Raw genomic sequence first — 14,155 nt, forward strand, 5'->3', positions numbered from 1 at the left:
AAGTTGCCATCGGAAATTTCATTCTTATTATGTAGTTTTCATGTACATTATTAGCATTACTTTGTTACAGTGTATATTGTTTTATTGTGTTGTTAGCCGCCCTGAGCCTTTCGGGGGTTGGGCGGGGTATAAATCAAATTACAAATACAAATACAAAATAACGGACTGCTATCGGTCAAAATGCTGTAATGTCAGAGTTCTTCTGAACAGTTTTGAGGCAGGCAGTAGTGTGCAAAATGAAAACTTGGAAGGAGTCAATAAATGTCTTTTGTTAAATGAAACCACTTAAAGCTTTGGATTTGCATGCAAGTCAGTTGAGTTTGTATGGAGCGTTTATTGAATACAGGCTGACAACACCGTTTATTAGGTGTGATTTTTTTTTTGCCCGTATTGCTCCCCGACTCAGGCCTTTCCATTATTGTTTTATTGTGTTCATTTGTAATTTAATTTGTGGATCAGTGTATGGAAAATATAAAATAGTCGACCTCCATATAGTAGTGTTTTGCATATGAAATCCCCAGTAATCAATTTCATGTGTGTTCATATGTCATCGGTCTGCAATGCTGAGGGGAAAAGAGCCAAATTACCAGAGTTGGGATCCAGCAGGTTCTCACCAGTTCCTGAGAGTGGGTTACTAATTATTTGTGTGTGCCGAGAGGGGGTTACTAATTGGGTCCACTTTTCCATCTCCACGCCCTCGCCTCCCCGAGAGGCATACTGCCTTTGAACATGAAGGTTCCATATAGCAATTGCGACTAATAATGTAACTCCCTGAACTGGGTTAATCCCTTTCAGGTACTGCAATTCATTGATTCTCAGCCTTTTGTACCTTTTATCTCACCAGTCTCTATCAAAGAACCTGTGTGTTTCACCATTGCTGTGTTCAGATTTGTGAGTTGGGGGCATTTTCTATAATGTGATGATGATTTAGAAATGACCTGGTGCAAAAAAATTTTGGGGGGCTGTGGTGGGGTGGCTGCCCATGTGGGGGCATCCAACTCAGGTTTTGCCCAGGGCTCAGGTTTGCCTAGGTACGCCTCTGCCTCCCTTTGCTGAGGTGGGGCTACCAAGGGAACCTGTTACTAAATTTTTTGGAGCCCACCACTGCAAATTACCCTCGAGACATCCTCCTTCAGTGGAACTGTGCTGATGGAGGAGAGGGAAGGTGGTATTGGCCACTTCATACTCCTTAGTTCAGTCCTTTCCCATACCTGTGGATATTGGTTTCTGCAAGTCTGACCACTCTGGGAATTATCCTTCCTGGAGTCAGAAAGGACACCTGGCAAGAGGGGAATGTCCTTCACTTTCTTCCCCAACAGATCTCTGAATCCAACCCATTAATTTTGCATGCAGACATTCTTGATATGGACCAGTGATGTCTCATCCTACCAGTAAATTATTTTTTTCATTGCAAAAACTTGTCCAAGTTCTGTTCTTGTGTAAAATGTTGCTGTCATAGTTTCTTCTGCTGTCAGTTCAACATGTATAAGTCAGTCCAGCAAACTCTGTTCCAAAGTTGACTGCATTCAAATGGTTTCCTTGTACAACTTGCATTTTCCCATGACCCTGGGCAGCAACATGATTTAGAAGCCAAGAAACTGGCCATGAAATGTGTTTGAGTACATGAATAATATTCTGTAAATGTGACTTGTGGGCTTTAGTGGTTTTCATTGATTGGGCAGCCACACTGCATGACCCCAGAATTCTCATCCTCTGGTCCAGAAATTCATTATGCGCCTCCACATTAATTCCATTGATCCCCAACCCACTCTTTAAAGCAAAACATACAAAGCACCCAACGAAAGACGCAAAGAGATCTATGCAGTGAGGTCAGCAGGAAATAGACAGAAGAATAACCCACAGGGCACTCTTACTCTAGAATTTTGTGTTTGGGCATGACAACTCGGGCTAGATTCATATCCTACTATTCTTTTTCTAAATCAATATAGTTGATATACAGCAACTGATGTTCTGAGTTTTACTTGTGATTGATTACTTAATTGAAAATCCTTTGTGCTGGTAAAAGTAAGCAATATCTTGGATCCAGTTAGAATTTATGAGTAGATTCTGGAAGGTTAGCTCCGAAGTTATTTTTTACTAGTTTCTCATATTCCCGCCCAGGAATGCTGTTGGGGATTGCAATATTGAAGGCCCATACGCTCACAAATACTCCCTCCACATAGAAATTTAACTTGCCAGAAAAATTTCTTGACCTGAACGTTCTGCATTACATGCTCAATTTGTAAGGGCAGGGAGTGTTGAAAGGTGGAGTCCTAGAAGAAATCCTCTGCCAGTCCAGTGCTGACTGGTGTGATATGAAGGGAGCTTTGACTCTTGGAAGCGTATTCCCCAAAAATCTTGTTGGTCTCTGAGGTGCCACTGGACTCATATCTAGCTGATGTGATAATGCTTCTCTAGTCCATTTAAGGTTTTGAGGTCCATTTGCACTGGAATGCAGATCTAGCCTCCACCTTCTTGGGAATTTACTTTGCTGAGCTGTGCAGGGTGATTCCAGTCTAAATCCATCTATCTCTTAGGTTTTTTTTTTAATCAAGTGAAAGAGTGAATCAAAATATATCTGAGACTTCCAGAAATGTCATAAAAAGGGCTGGGGGGGCGAGCCCCACCCTTCTTCTGGAGATTGATTCCAGCATGCCACAGTGTTTGCAAGTAAACTTGAAAAGAGTAAATGGGAATCTGAATCTAAGTATCTCCTGAAACTTTCAACATATGTGACTTCAGTTTAAATCATAGATAGATAGATAGATAGATAGATAGATAGATAGATAGATAGATAGATAGATAGATAGATAGATAGATAGATAGATAGATAGATAGATAGATAGATAGATACATACATACATACATACATACATACATACATACATACATACATACATAGTAAGCAAATATATGCAGTCTCAATAGAGGGGGTGCGATTCTTCCCATGGGGGTGGCCCAGGGCTGTGCTGGGTGGATTTGTCCTCCCCAGGCACTTGCCCCAGGGAAGGGGTGAATCTGCTGGCGGGCGGCCCCTGCAACCCTTACCAGCGGTGGGGAAAGGCACTAGATGTGGCGCCAGCATCCCTGTGCCCCCACTGCCAGCATAGCAGGGATGGTCTGGGGCCATTGCCCCTGTTGCTCCGGTGGCCAAGGCTTCGGACTTATGCCACCCAAACGGTGGTCTAAGTCCATTAAGCCCAATGGAGGCTTCCTGATGGGGGGGGGAGACTTTTTTGCATTTTAAGCCTCCCCACCCCACTGGAAATCCTCCTTGGGTATGGTGGGACGGCACAGTCTGACCTGTTGGATGGGGCCATCAATTATCAATGTTTGCTTCCTAGGAAGACAATAAGAACAGAATTTCTGTCTGTATCGGTTCTTTTTTCATAGAATAGAAATTTAAATGACCTCCTCAACAAAGTTGTTTGTCATGACGTTGTGGAGACAGATGAGGTAAACACTGAAAGATACATATAATGAAGTGTTTAGGAATCTTGTAGGTACTGTTAATTTATGAATTTCCCTCTTGTTTTAAACTGAAATATCTAACTCCACATAATGGATATAATGTTCATCGTTCTTGTCTGTGTTGAGGATCAGAGACTTTGGCATTACCTTAGTGGGACTACATAATGTCAATATTTAGTATTGAATTACAAAACAGGAATGGTATTTGATCACTGTATTTGTGAATACACTACTGCTGCCATTTGGATAATTACTGCAGTGCATGATTATGGTGGAAAATGCTGTCAAGTTGCAGCCAACATATGGCGACCAGGTACGGTTTTCAAAGCAAGAGATAAATAGAGGAGTTTTGCCATTGCCTGCCTCTGTTTATCCACCCTGGACTTCCTTGGTGGAATCCCATCCAAATACTAACCATGACCAGCCCTGCCTAGCTCCTGAAGTCTAACGTGATCAGGCCAGCCTGAGACATAGGAAGGCAAACGCAAATTGAGGAGAGGGCACATTGGAGCTTGTTGGTTGCACTAAGTGCAAGGTCTATACTATAGTCTCAAGGAAAAGTATTCTACAGTTTGAATTGCTGGCAGCTAGAAAATTATTCTATCCAGTTTGATGTTTTGAAACTCCAATCTAAACTGCACAGGAAAGAAAAAAAGTATTTCCAAAGTCAGTTGGACATTAATCAACATGAATGGTTATTTAAAAAGGTGAAACGGATGGTCCAAGTCACACTTGTGCGAGAGAACTCTGCTCTCAGGCACACCTGCAGCTATTTAATATATAGAGGTTAATATATTTGTGTCTGATATTTTTCTGCACGGTTATGGAGTTTCTGTCAAAATAATCTGAGGGCAGAAATGCATCCTGTAAGCCTTTTGAAGCCTTTGTTCATGAAGGCACCTTAAGGCTTTCGATTACAGACTCCTTTTTTTTTTAACCTGGAAGACATTTTGAAAGATACTTCTTGATAGCTTTTTAGCGTCCTGGGAAATGCAGAGTTCATGGCACTGGAAGTGGTGTTTTTACACCTCAGCTATAATTTCCTCAGGTAGAACCAGAGGTGGGATCCAGCAGGTTCTCACAGGTTCCCGAGAGCAAGTTACTAATTATTTGTGTGTGCCAAGAGGGGTTTACTAATTGGTGATTTTGCCACATGATTTTTGCCTTAGTTACGCCCCTCCTCTCAGCAGTAGCGCGCAGAACTTGAAGCAGTCTAGAAGGAGATGCACCAGCGTGCGTGGCAGCCTGCGCCTGTGTGCATTGGTTTTCCAGCCAAGGACCGGCGAAGCGGCTGCGTCCTTGCCAAACCCCCGCCCAGGAATGTCCCGCCCCCAGAATGCCTGACCACGCTCACATTGTGCCCCGCCCAGCCCCATTGACACTATGCCACAGTTTGAATCCCACCACCATGGGAACATGTTACTAAAATTTTTGGATCCCATCACTGGGCAGAACCAATGATCATCTTATCAGGGAATATTTTTTTTGCTTCTTCTGTGGTCAAAGGACCACACTCTTTTCCTGAAGAATGTTTTCCCTTGATCCCTCCCTACTGTCCCACCAACTAAAGGTGCTCAATTGGTGAGAGCATGGGAGAGCGCCTTTTCTGTGGAAGTCCCACAGTTATGGAACAACCTCCCCAGGGAGGTGCATCTAGCCCTCTTATTGTTGATCTTCAGTAGGCAGTTGAAGGCAATTTTATTTAGGTCTGCATTTTGGTTGATTTAGCTTTTATTATTGGCAGTCCTAATTGGAGTTTTAAACTGTGACTTTTATGGGCTTTATAACGGTTGATTTTATTGTGGTTTTCATAATGTTTTGTGTATATTGTAAGCTGTTTTGAGTTCTACAGGGGAGAAAGAAAGGAATCAAAAGTTTTAGGTAATAAATACTGCCATTGTTGCATAAGGAGCCAGTATTGGATAAAAACAACCAATAAATAATAAGTATAGATAGGAGACATTAATTTGGAATTCAGAATTCTAATAAATATGTATGTTTCACCACCTACGTTTCATATTTGCAAAAACATACTTGTTCTTTTTCTAATTGATGTGTCTTATTGCTGTCTCTTGAAGGTAGTCCTTGAAAGAAAAAGCAATAGAGACATTGAGGTTTAAACTGGACAAAACGTTTGTTTGTTTATCATATTTTTATCCCATCTTTTCCCAGAGGGCTCAGATGGGTCTGCATTCCACCAGAGCAGCCGCATGGAGTACTGTTTGTCTCTTTGTGGGGCTTTGCAGCATCCCAGCAAGAAAAATTGTGTCTCTGGGGCTGTTTGGGGTTGGGGAAATGGTGTTGAGGAAGGCTGAAATCCAGTATCTGAACTGGGGCCTGCTGAACTGGGGCCTGCTGCTCTCACAGCCCCGTCCAATGAGGGAGGAGCATGGGGCCAAGCTGGTGGATTTGCCCTCCCCTGGGACTTGCTCCAGTGGAAGGGCCAATTCACTGGTGGGCGGCCAAATTGGGCCTCCCTGGCGGTGGGATGCTGTGCTGGATGCAATGTCTGCGTCCCATCATCCCCACCACCAGTGTAGCAGGAGCAAGCCAAGGGGAGGAGCCGACATTAGTTGCTTCCTCCTAGCCATTGGCCTCATTGTGCCAGCAGCTAGGGCTTCAGACTTATGCCACCAAAAAGGTGGCATAAGTCCATTAAGCCCATTATGGCCTTCCTAGCAGCAGGGAGACTTTTTTTGCATTTTAATCCTCCCCACACCACTGGAAACCCTCCTTGAGGGGGATGGGCTGGTGTGGTTGCAGCTTCACAGCTGCACATGCGACTTGTTGGATGGGGCTTCCTACAGCTCTGTTTCCTGCTGGTCAAATTTGACTCTGAGATCATCAGAGTTGTGTTGGAGGAGTCTAATTATGACTCATGCCAAAACACCTAATTTGAGCATTAGAGAGGTACTTTTTGGAGAGCACAGGAAGCTGCAACTTAAAACGAAGTTGATTTCCATCTCCTTTGGATGGTGAAGCAATATCTGTAGCACGTACATAACATCATTTTAACAAGCAGCAGCTTTTAAGTAGTGGAAAAAGTGTTCACCTATAAAAACTAAGTCTACTATAAAGCAAGACGCATAAAGAAGGAGGGAACAGATGCTCTTAATTAACAGGAACAGTGGAGGCCCACATTTTGGAAATGTTGAGTGGTCAGATAAGTACTGAATAGTGGGCGGCCCCTTTCTTCTTCATTTAAAGAAAACAACATGTTCGAATAAATTTTTTCTCTAAGAATTATAACAGGCTCTGAGGTTTAAGACAAGACAATATTTTGGGACTGAGTCATTCTCTCTTGGGCATTTGTATAAAGGTTTTTAAAAACAGACATTTGTGTCTCGTGTGACTTGTGGAAACGGAAAATTTCCCTTACGTAGCTGCGGGAGTCCTGACCCTGTTGAAGTGAGCAGTTCTAAATTGTTCTGTTTTTATCATTCCCGCTCAATGAGAATGGCCCTCAAATTATTCTTGTATTGACTAATAAAAGAAGTCACTGGAGTCAGTTTTGGTATCAGCCCTCCACCCATTGCATCCGCCTCAGATAAACAGGAAGCACGTGGATGCTTGCCTTGTGCTATAATTTTCATTAGAATACAGCTCGACTTGTTTGCAGTTAGTTCTATATAAACACTGGAAGCTCTAAGGCTTAGAAGTTATTTCCTGCAATAAATATTACATCTGAGAAAAGGACAGCAGCTTGATTTTATCTTGAAAGGTCAGTCCCACCCCTGTCATTTCCACATAGCTCCTCCTGGAAGTCTGTTGTGAGATGGGGAAAGATGCAGTCGTGTTCGCACCACAGAAGCAGAACGGGGTGGGTACCTGCCCCATAGAAAACAATGTAGCGTGCTTCTCCACTTCTGGGTTCTGTGTGCTGGGGGCAGGTGAGGTGTGTTTGCATTTGCTGTAGGAACTTGGAGTAGCATATTGATATCTGGACACTATGTGGCTGTGCTCCTATTTCTCCTGGATGTAGCTATTAGGTGCTCCTTGGAAAGTGGCAGAAACACCTTGCAGTGGAGTGAACAGCATGACTGGGATGGAGGACTGAGTACAGAAGCTGTGAGTTCTCATTTGAGTTCTCAATTCCTGTGTGCCCTGTTTGGATCAGAACTGCAGTACGTGTGGAAACAGGGCCTCATCCTTCCTGCAGCAGTGTTTTCCTGACACAAAACTGCTTTATACTGAATCAACCGTTGGTGTATCTAGGTCAACATTGTCTACTCTGAATGGCATTGGCTCTTCAGGGTCTCAAGCCCTAAATGTAATGACAAGGGACAGGAGGCTGTTATTTGCCCCCAAGGAAACATGTGAGTTTTTCCAGAGGTCCAAATAGCACTTCCTCAGGGCCATTCCATGGAGGAGGCAGAAACCCTTTATGTATGTGTTATTCCGTTAAGATTGGAAATGAGCATTGTGGAATTGAGGAAAACCCACAATTCATATCTCACTGTTACTCAGGGATCTCATCCCCAACCCATATACTCAATAATGTGTGAATCAGCACCTGGGCACTCTAGTAGAGAGATGACTCAGCGGGCATCATTGCACCTTGGTATTTATATTTCGCCTAGCCTTTCTGAATCTTTCTAATTTGTCATGTTTGTTTTAAGGTGATTTGAAAAGCAGGTGACAATTGAACACACAGAACTGCTTCATATTGAATCAACCATTGGTCTATCTAGGTCAAACTTGTCTACTCTGAATGGCATTGGTTCTTCAAAGCCTCAAGCCCTAAATGTAGGGAGAATAAAGACACATGAATACAATACCTGTATTCATTTTGCATACAAGATGCAGAATGGATACGAATATTGCATCTTATACCCACACACGCACGCGTGCACTCTGCAGTGAGGGGCTGGTCTATATAAATCGATTCTTTCACACACACACACACACACACACACACACACACACACACACACACACACACAATAATTTCACATCCCTTGATGGTGTGGGTGAAAAGCAATTAATGCATTTCTGCCAGGATGGTACTATTTTGAATGCGACTAAGGGAACATAGACTGTGACCTGCCAGGGGCTCTGTGAACATCTTGGCTTTGTTGCTTGAATTTGAATTGCAAACCAGAGTGGGGAGAAACTTGTTGGAACACCTGGAAGATTACCAGGAATGAATGGTCAAGCTGTTGCAAGTTGCGGCCACTGTTTCTCCCTTTTTGGGTGCAGTCATCTGGCGAGATACGATTTTGGTGTTTCATGGTGACGTGCAGTGTTCTGTATCATTTTACAACGTATTTGGAACTTGACCTGGAATGGTATGTAGTTGCTTGGCAGAATTAACTTTTTTGATGTTAAATGGGATTATTGGTCAACATCCCACCATCCTTGCGTGGAAGGCACGAGGAGTGTTCCCACGTTCCTCTTTGGCAGTTCTTTCTGACCCCAGAATGAGCGTTTCTTAGGGTTGCAGGATCGATGCAAAGAAACAGCCATGGTGGTTACTGTTCTGAGGGCAAGGTGAAATGAACTACTTTCCTCAGCAGAGCGGCACTTGCGGAAAAGGAAGAAAGAACAATTTCACCATCTTATTCTCCTCACTCCACCCCAGAGGTGGGATCCAGCAGGTTCTCACCAGTTCCCGAGAGTGGGTTACTAATTATTTGTGTGTACCGAGAGGGGGTTACTAATTGGGTCTGCTTTTCTGTTAGAAATTCCATTAGGTCCAAAAAGTCCCGTTGTTTCCTATGTGGCTGGTTAGGTAGAAAACGGGATAATTCTCCCTGTTGGGCCGTTGTAAAAACATGTTTTAGAAATATGGTAAAGTTCCTTGTTTAAGGAAAGTATCCTTCTTTTGATTTCTAGAAACAAAATTAAGTATTTGAAAGTATTAAGTATTTGACAGGCAGTCAATTAGAGGAGAAGTAGTTGTTTCTGTTGACAGTAGTCGATAGGACTTGCCATAATGAGTTTAAATTATGGACAGAAAGATACCAGCTGGAAATAAGGAACTTTTTTTTTACAGTAAGAGTTTTTTACAGTAACAGAGAAATTATTAATGCCTCGCCCCCGGAATGCCCGGCCACATCCCCGTCATGTCTCGCTCAGCCCCATTGGCGCTACGCCACTGTTTGAATCCCACCACCATGGGAACCTGTTACTAAAATTTTTGGATCCCACCACTGCTCCACCCCCACTCCAAATATGTCCAGCTATTCTTTTGTGGGGTCCCACACATATGGGAATAGTGCAAAGAGCTAAAACCCAAGGAAACGAGGCATTCTGTTAACAGAGTGATAGGCTGATAGTGCTCAACAACATACTGTATTTAATATTGAATGTGAACCGTGATCAGATCCTAACACAACAAATGTTATGCAGAGTTATTTCAGTCTGATCACATCAAAATCAATGAGTTTAGATTGGAGGATTATGTATATACATCAACAAAAGCTGGTGTCAGGACATAACAATAATTCAAAAATTCTGTGATGAAAACTTGGAGTCCTTACTTATTAATTGCAAACCTTTTTATTCCCCTCGAGAGATAAATTCAGTTCTGTTCTTTTTGGTTTACGTTCATCCACAAGCGTCTGTAAAAAAGGCATTAAGAACTCTAGCCGATCAGATTATGGAGGCTGAAGCCAAATACCCTGATTCACTGGTTATTATTTTGGGAGATTTAAACAAAGCAAACTTAAGGGAAGACCTACCAAAATACTTTCAGCATGTCAACTGTCCCACCAGAGGCAAGAATATCTTAGACCACTGCTATACAACACTGAAAGATGCTTATCGGTCTTTACCACGAACAGCTGTAGGCCATTCTGATCATTGCATGATTCACCTTGTACCTGCTTACAAACAAAGATTTAAAGCCACAAAACCAATAACTAAATCAGTGAGAACTTGGACTGAAGAGGCAAAGTTAAAGCTGCAGGCTTGCCTTGACTGTAGAGACTGGAATATTTTTAAAGACACCTCTGCAGATTTGGATGAACTCACAGATACTGTAACATCATATGTCAGCTTCTGTGAAGATCTTTGTATACCAACCAGGAACTTGCGTATATATAGTAACAACAAACCTTGGTTCACAGCTAAACTTAAGCAGTTACGATGGATTTCCAAAGAAGAGGCCTACAGAAAGGGTGATAGAATGCTGTATAATCAGGCCAGAAATGTATTAACAAAGGAGATCAGAGCAGCAAAAAGAAACTACTCTGAAAAGCTAAAAATCAGTTTTCACCAAACGGCACAGCAAACATGTGGAAAACTCTCAAAAAATATCACCGGTTACAGCAAACCACCTTCCCAAGCTGAAGGAAATCAGCAATTGGCAGACGACCTGAATGTGTTCTACTGTAGGTTTGAAAACAATCTACAGTCACCTTTCTCCACAACCTCTATCTCAGACAGCACCAACAATAGCCAAACTTCCTACAACTGAACCCATTTCATTGGGTTTACAACCCCTGGTGATCTCAGAAAAGGAAGTGCAAGATCTATTTCACAGACAGAAGCCTGGAAAAGCACCAGGCCCAGACAAGATAACACCTTCTTGCTTAAAAGTCTGTGCTGTCCAATTGGCCCCCATTTTCACCCAAATCTTCAACAAATCACTAGAGATGTGCTATGTTCCTTCCTGCTTCAAACCTCCACTATCGTCCCAGTGCCGAAGAAGCCTTCCATCAAGGAACTGAGTGACTACAGACCAGTTGCTCTAACATCTGTAGTTATGAAAACTTTTGAAAGGCTAGTGATGTACCATTTGAAAACCATCACGGATCCACTGTTGGACCCCTTGCAATTTGCATACCGAGCAAACAGATCGACGAGGCGATGCTGTTAATATGGCTTTGCACTATATCCTACAGCATCTTGAATGCGCCAAAGACCTATGCAAGGGGTCCTCTTTGTTGACTTTAGTTCAGCATCCAATACTAACAGACGAAGCATTCTTCTAACCAAACTAAATTAGCTAGCAGTACCTGAGCAAACATGTAAGTGGATCACAAGCTTCCTAACAGATAGGAAACAGCAGGTCAAGCTAGGAAAAAATTACATCAGACACCTGTAAAATGAGCACAGGGGCCCCAAGGCTGTGTACTTTCACCACTTCTCTTCTCTCTGTATACCAATGACTGCATCTCAAAGCGATCCATCTGTTAAAATACTGAAATTTGCAGATGATACAACAGTGATTGGTCTCATTCGAGAACAACGATGAAACCGCATACAGGCGGAGGTTGAACTACTACCCTCGTGGTGCCACTGGAACAATCTAGAACTGAACACACTTAAAACCGTAGAAATGGTGGTAGATTTCAGGAGAAACCCTCCAATTCTACCTCCTCTCACAATACTAGACAACACAGTATCAACAGTAGAGACCTTTAAATTTCTAGGCTCCATCATATCTCATGACCTAAAATGGTCACCTAATATCAAAAATGTCATCAAAAAAGCACAACAAAGAATGTTCTTTCTGAGCCAACTCAGGAAGCTCAAACTGCCCAAGGAGCTGCTGATACAGTTCTACAGAGGAATCATTGAGTCTGTCATCTGCACCTCTATAACTGTGTGGTTTGGTTCTGCACAACCCAACAAGATCGACACAGACTTCAGAGAATAATCAGAAGTGCAGAAAAAACAATTGCTGCTAACCTGCCTTCCATTGAGGACCTGTATACTGCACGGGTCAAAAAGGGCTGTGAAAATATTTACTGACCCCTGCATCCTGGACATAAACTGTTTCAACTCTTACCCTCTAAGCATTACGCCACAGAGCACTGCACACCAAGACAACTAGACATAAGAACAGTTTTTTCCCGAATGCCATCACTCTGCTAAACAAATAATTCCCTCGATAATGTTAAACTATTTATTATATACTTATTATATAATTAATGCACTACTTTTTTCATCATTCCTATTACCCATCTCCTCCCACTTATGACTGTATGACTATAGCCTGTGCTGACATTTATTTTATTTTATGATTTTACATTTTATGTTTTCATTACTACTGATTGTTTCCTGATTGCTTACTAGACCTATATGACAATCATTAAGTGCTGTACCTTATGATTCTTGACAAATGTATTTTTCTTTTATGTACACTGAGAGCATATGCACCGGAGACAAATTCCTTGTGTGTCCAATCACACTTGGCCAATAAAGATTCTATTCTATTCTATTCTATTCTATTCTATTCTATTCTATTCTATTCTATTCTATTCTATTCTATTCTATTCTACATAGGACTGCCCAGTGCAATATTCAGATGTTAAGATTAAAAGGTTATAATTTCAAATGTGCAGTGGACTCTGACCTGGAGAACTGGGTTTGATTCTCCACTCCTCCACATGAAGCCTGCTGGGTGACCTTGGGCTACTAGTCACAGTTCCCTCAGAACCCTCTCAGCCCCGCCTACCTGTTGTGGGGAAGAGAAGGGAGTTTGTAAACCGCTTTGAGATTCCTTATGGTTGAGAAAAGCAGCAAACATTCAAACTCCTCCTCCTCTTCTTCTTCATTTGGCAAATGTCAATTATTTGTGAATGTTTAGCTTCAGTTCTAGTTACTTCATGTAGCTAAATTTATTCATCATTATGTTTGTTCATCCCAAAGGCCTGAGCTTGACACCAACTGGACTGTAATTAGAGAGCAGATCCAGATGGACTCCATGGTTCTGAAGGGGCTGACTCCAAAGCACCAATACCAGTTTGCAGTCCAAGCTACAAATTTGTATGGATCCAGTCTGCCTAGCCCTCCCAGCGATACTATCAGGATGCTCAGTGAGTAGAAGAATGCTTTGATTTCTGTGACAATGTGAAATATGAAGAAACTGCTTTTGGACACTGATTAAATTTGTTATCCAGCATTGATGTAGATTGGAGGGGTTGCTGGTTAATGAATTGTGCTGGTTACTCAAGCTTATTGGTGTGTCCCACCCTTACTCAGAGGAGACCATCAGGATCAAACCTCACCAGTGTGGTATAGTGGTTAAGAGTGGCAGACACTAATCTGGAGAACCCGGTTTGATTCTCTCCTCCTCCACTTGAGTGGCAGGCTCTAATCTGATGAGCCTGGTTTCATTACACATGAAGCCTGTTGTGTGACCTTGGACCAGTCACAGTTCTCTCAGAACTTTCCCAGCCCCACCTACCTTACAAGATGCCTGTTGCGGCAAATGGGGGGGCGGGGAGAGGTAAGAAAAAGAAGAAGAAGAAGAGTTTGGATTTATATCCCCCCTTTTTCTCCTGTAGGAGACTCAAAGAGGCTTACAATCTCCTTGCCCTTCCCCCCTGTGAGGTGGGTGGGGCTGAGAGAGCTCCGAAAAGTTGTGACTAGCCCAAAGTCACCCAGCTGGGGTGTGTGGGAGTGCACAGGCTAATCTGAATTCCCCAGATAAGCCTAAACAGCTCAAGCGGCAGAGCTGGGAATCAAACCTGGTTCCTCCAGATTAGAATGCACCTGCTCTTAACCACTATGCCACTGCTGCTCCCTAAAGTGACTGTAAGCCCATTTGACACTTGTTTTGGTCGAGAGAACCAGGGTATAAAAACCCAATTATTATTCTTCTTGGTAACCCCATGGCAAAAGTCACCACGCCTGGTTGCCCTCTTCCCCTTGAGTCATGGAGCCAACCCAGGTGGCAGGCAGATGAACAAGCCCACTGTCCAAGAGTCTTCCACCAAAGCCGCCTTCTGAC

At 42.8% G+C, this 14,155-nt stretch overlaps 1 protein-coding gene across 1 annotated transcript in view; it reads left to right on the forward strand.

Moving 5' to 3' along the window:
- EGFLAM (EGF like, fibronectin type III and laminin G domains) overlaps nucleotides 1–14,155 on the forward strand; it is a 149,365-nt gene that overhangs the window by 68,655 nt on the left and 66,555 nt on the right. Inside the window, exon 7 of the mRNA XM_048504664.1 lies at nucleotides 13,072–13,238. Coding sequence (XP_048360621.1) covers nucleotides 13,072–13,238 — 167 coding nt within the window. The remainder of the gene's footprint in view (nucleotides 1–13,071; nucleotides 13,239–14,155) is intronic.

This window comes from Sphaerodactylus townsendi, linkage group LG07 (genome assembly GCF_021028975.2).
Source record: "Sphaerodactylus townsendi isolate TG3544 linkage group LG07, MPM_Stown_v2.3, whole genome shotgun sequence".
NCBI lineage: Eukaryota > Metazoa > Chordata > Lepidosauria > Squamata > Sphaerodactylidae > Sphaerodactylus > Sphaerodactylus townsendi.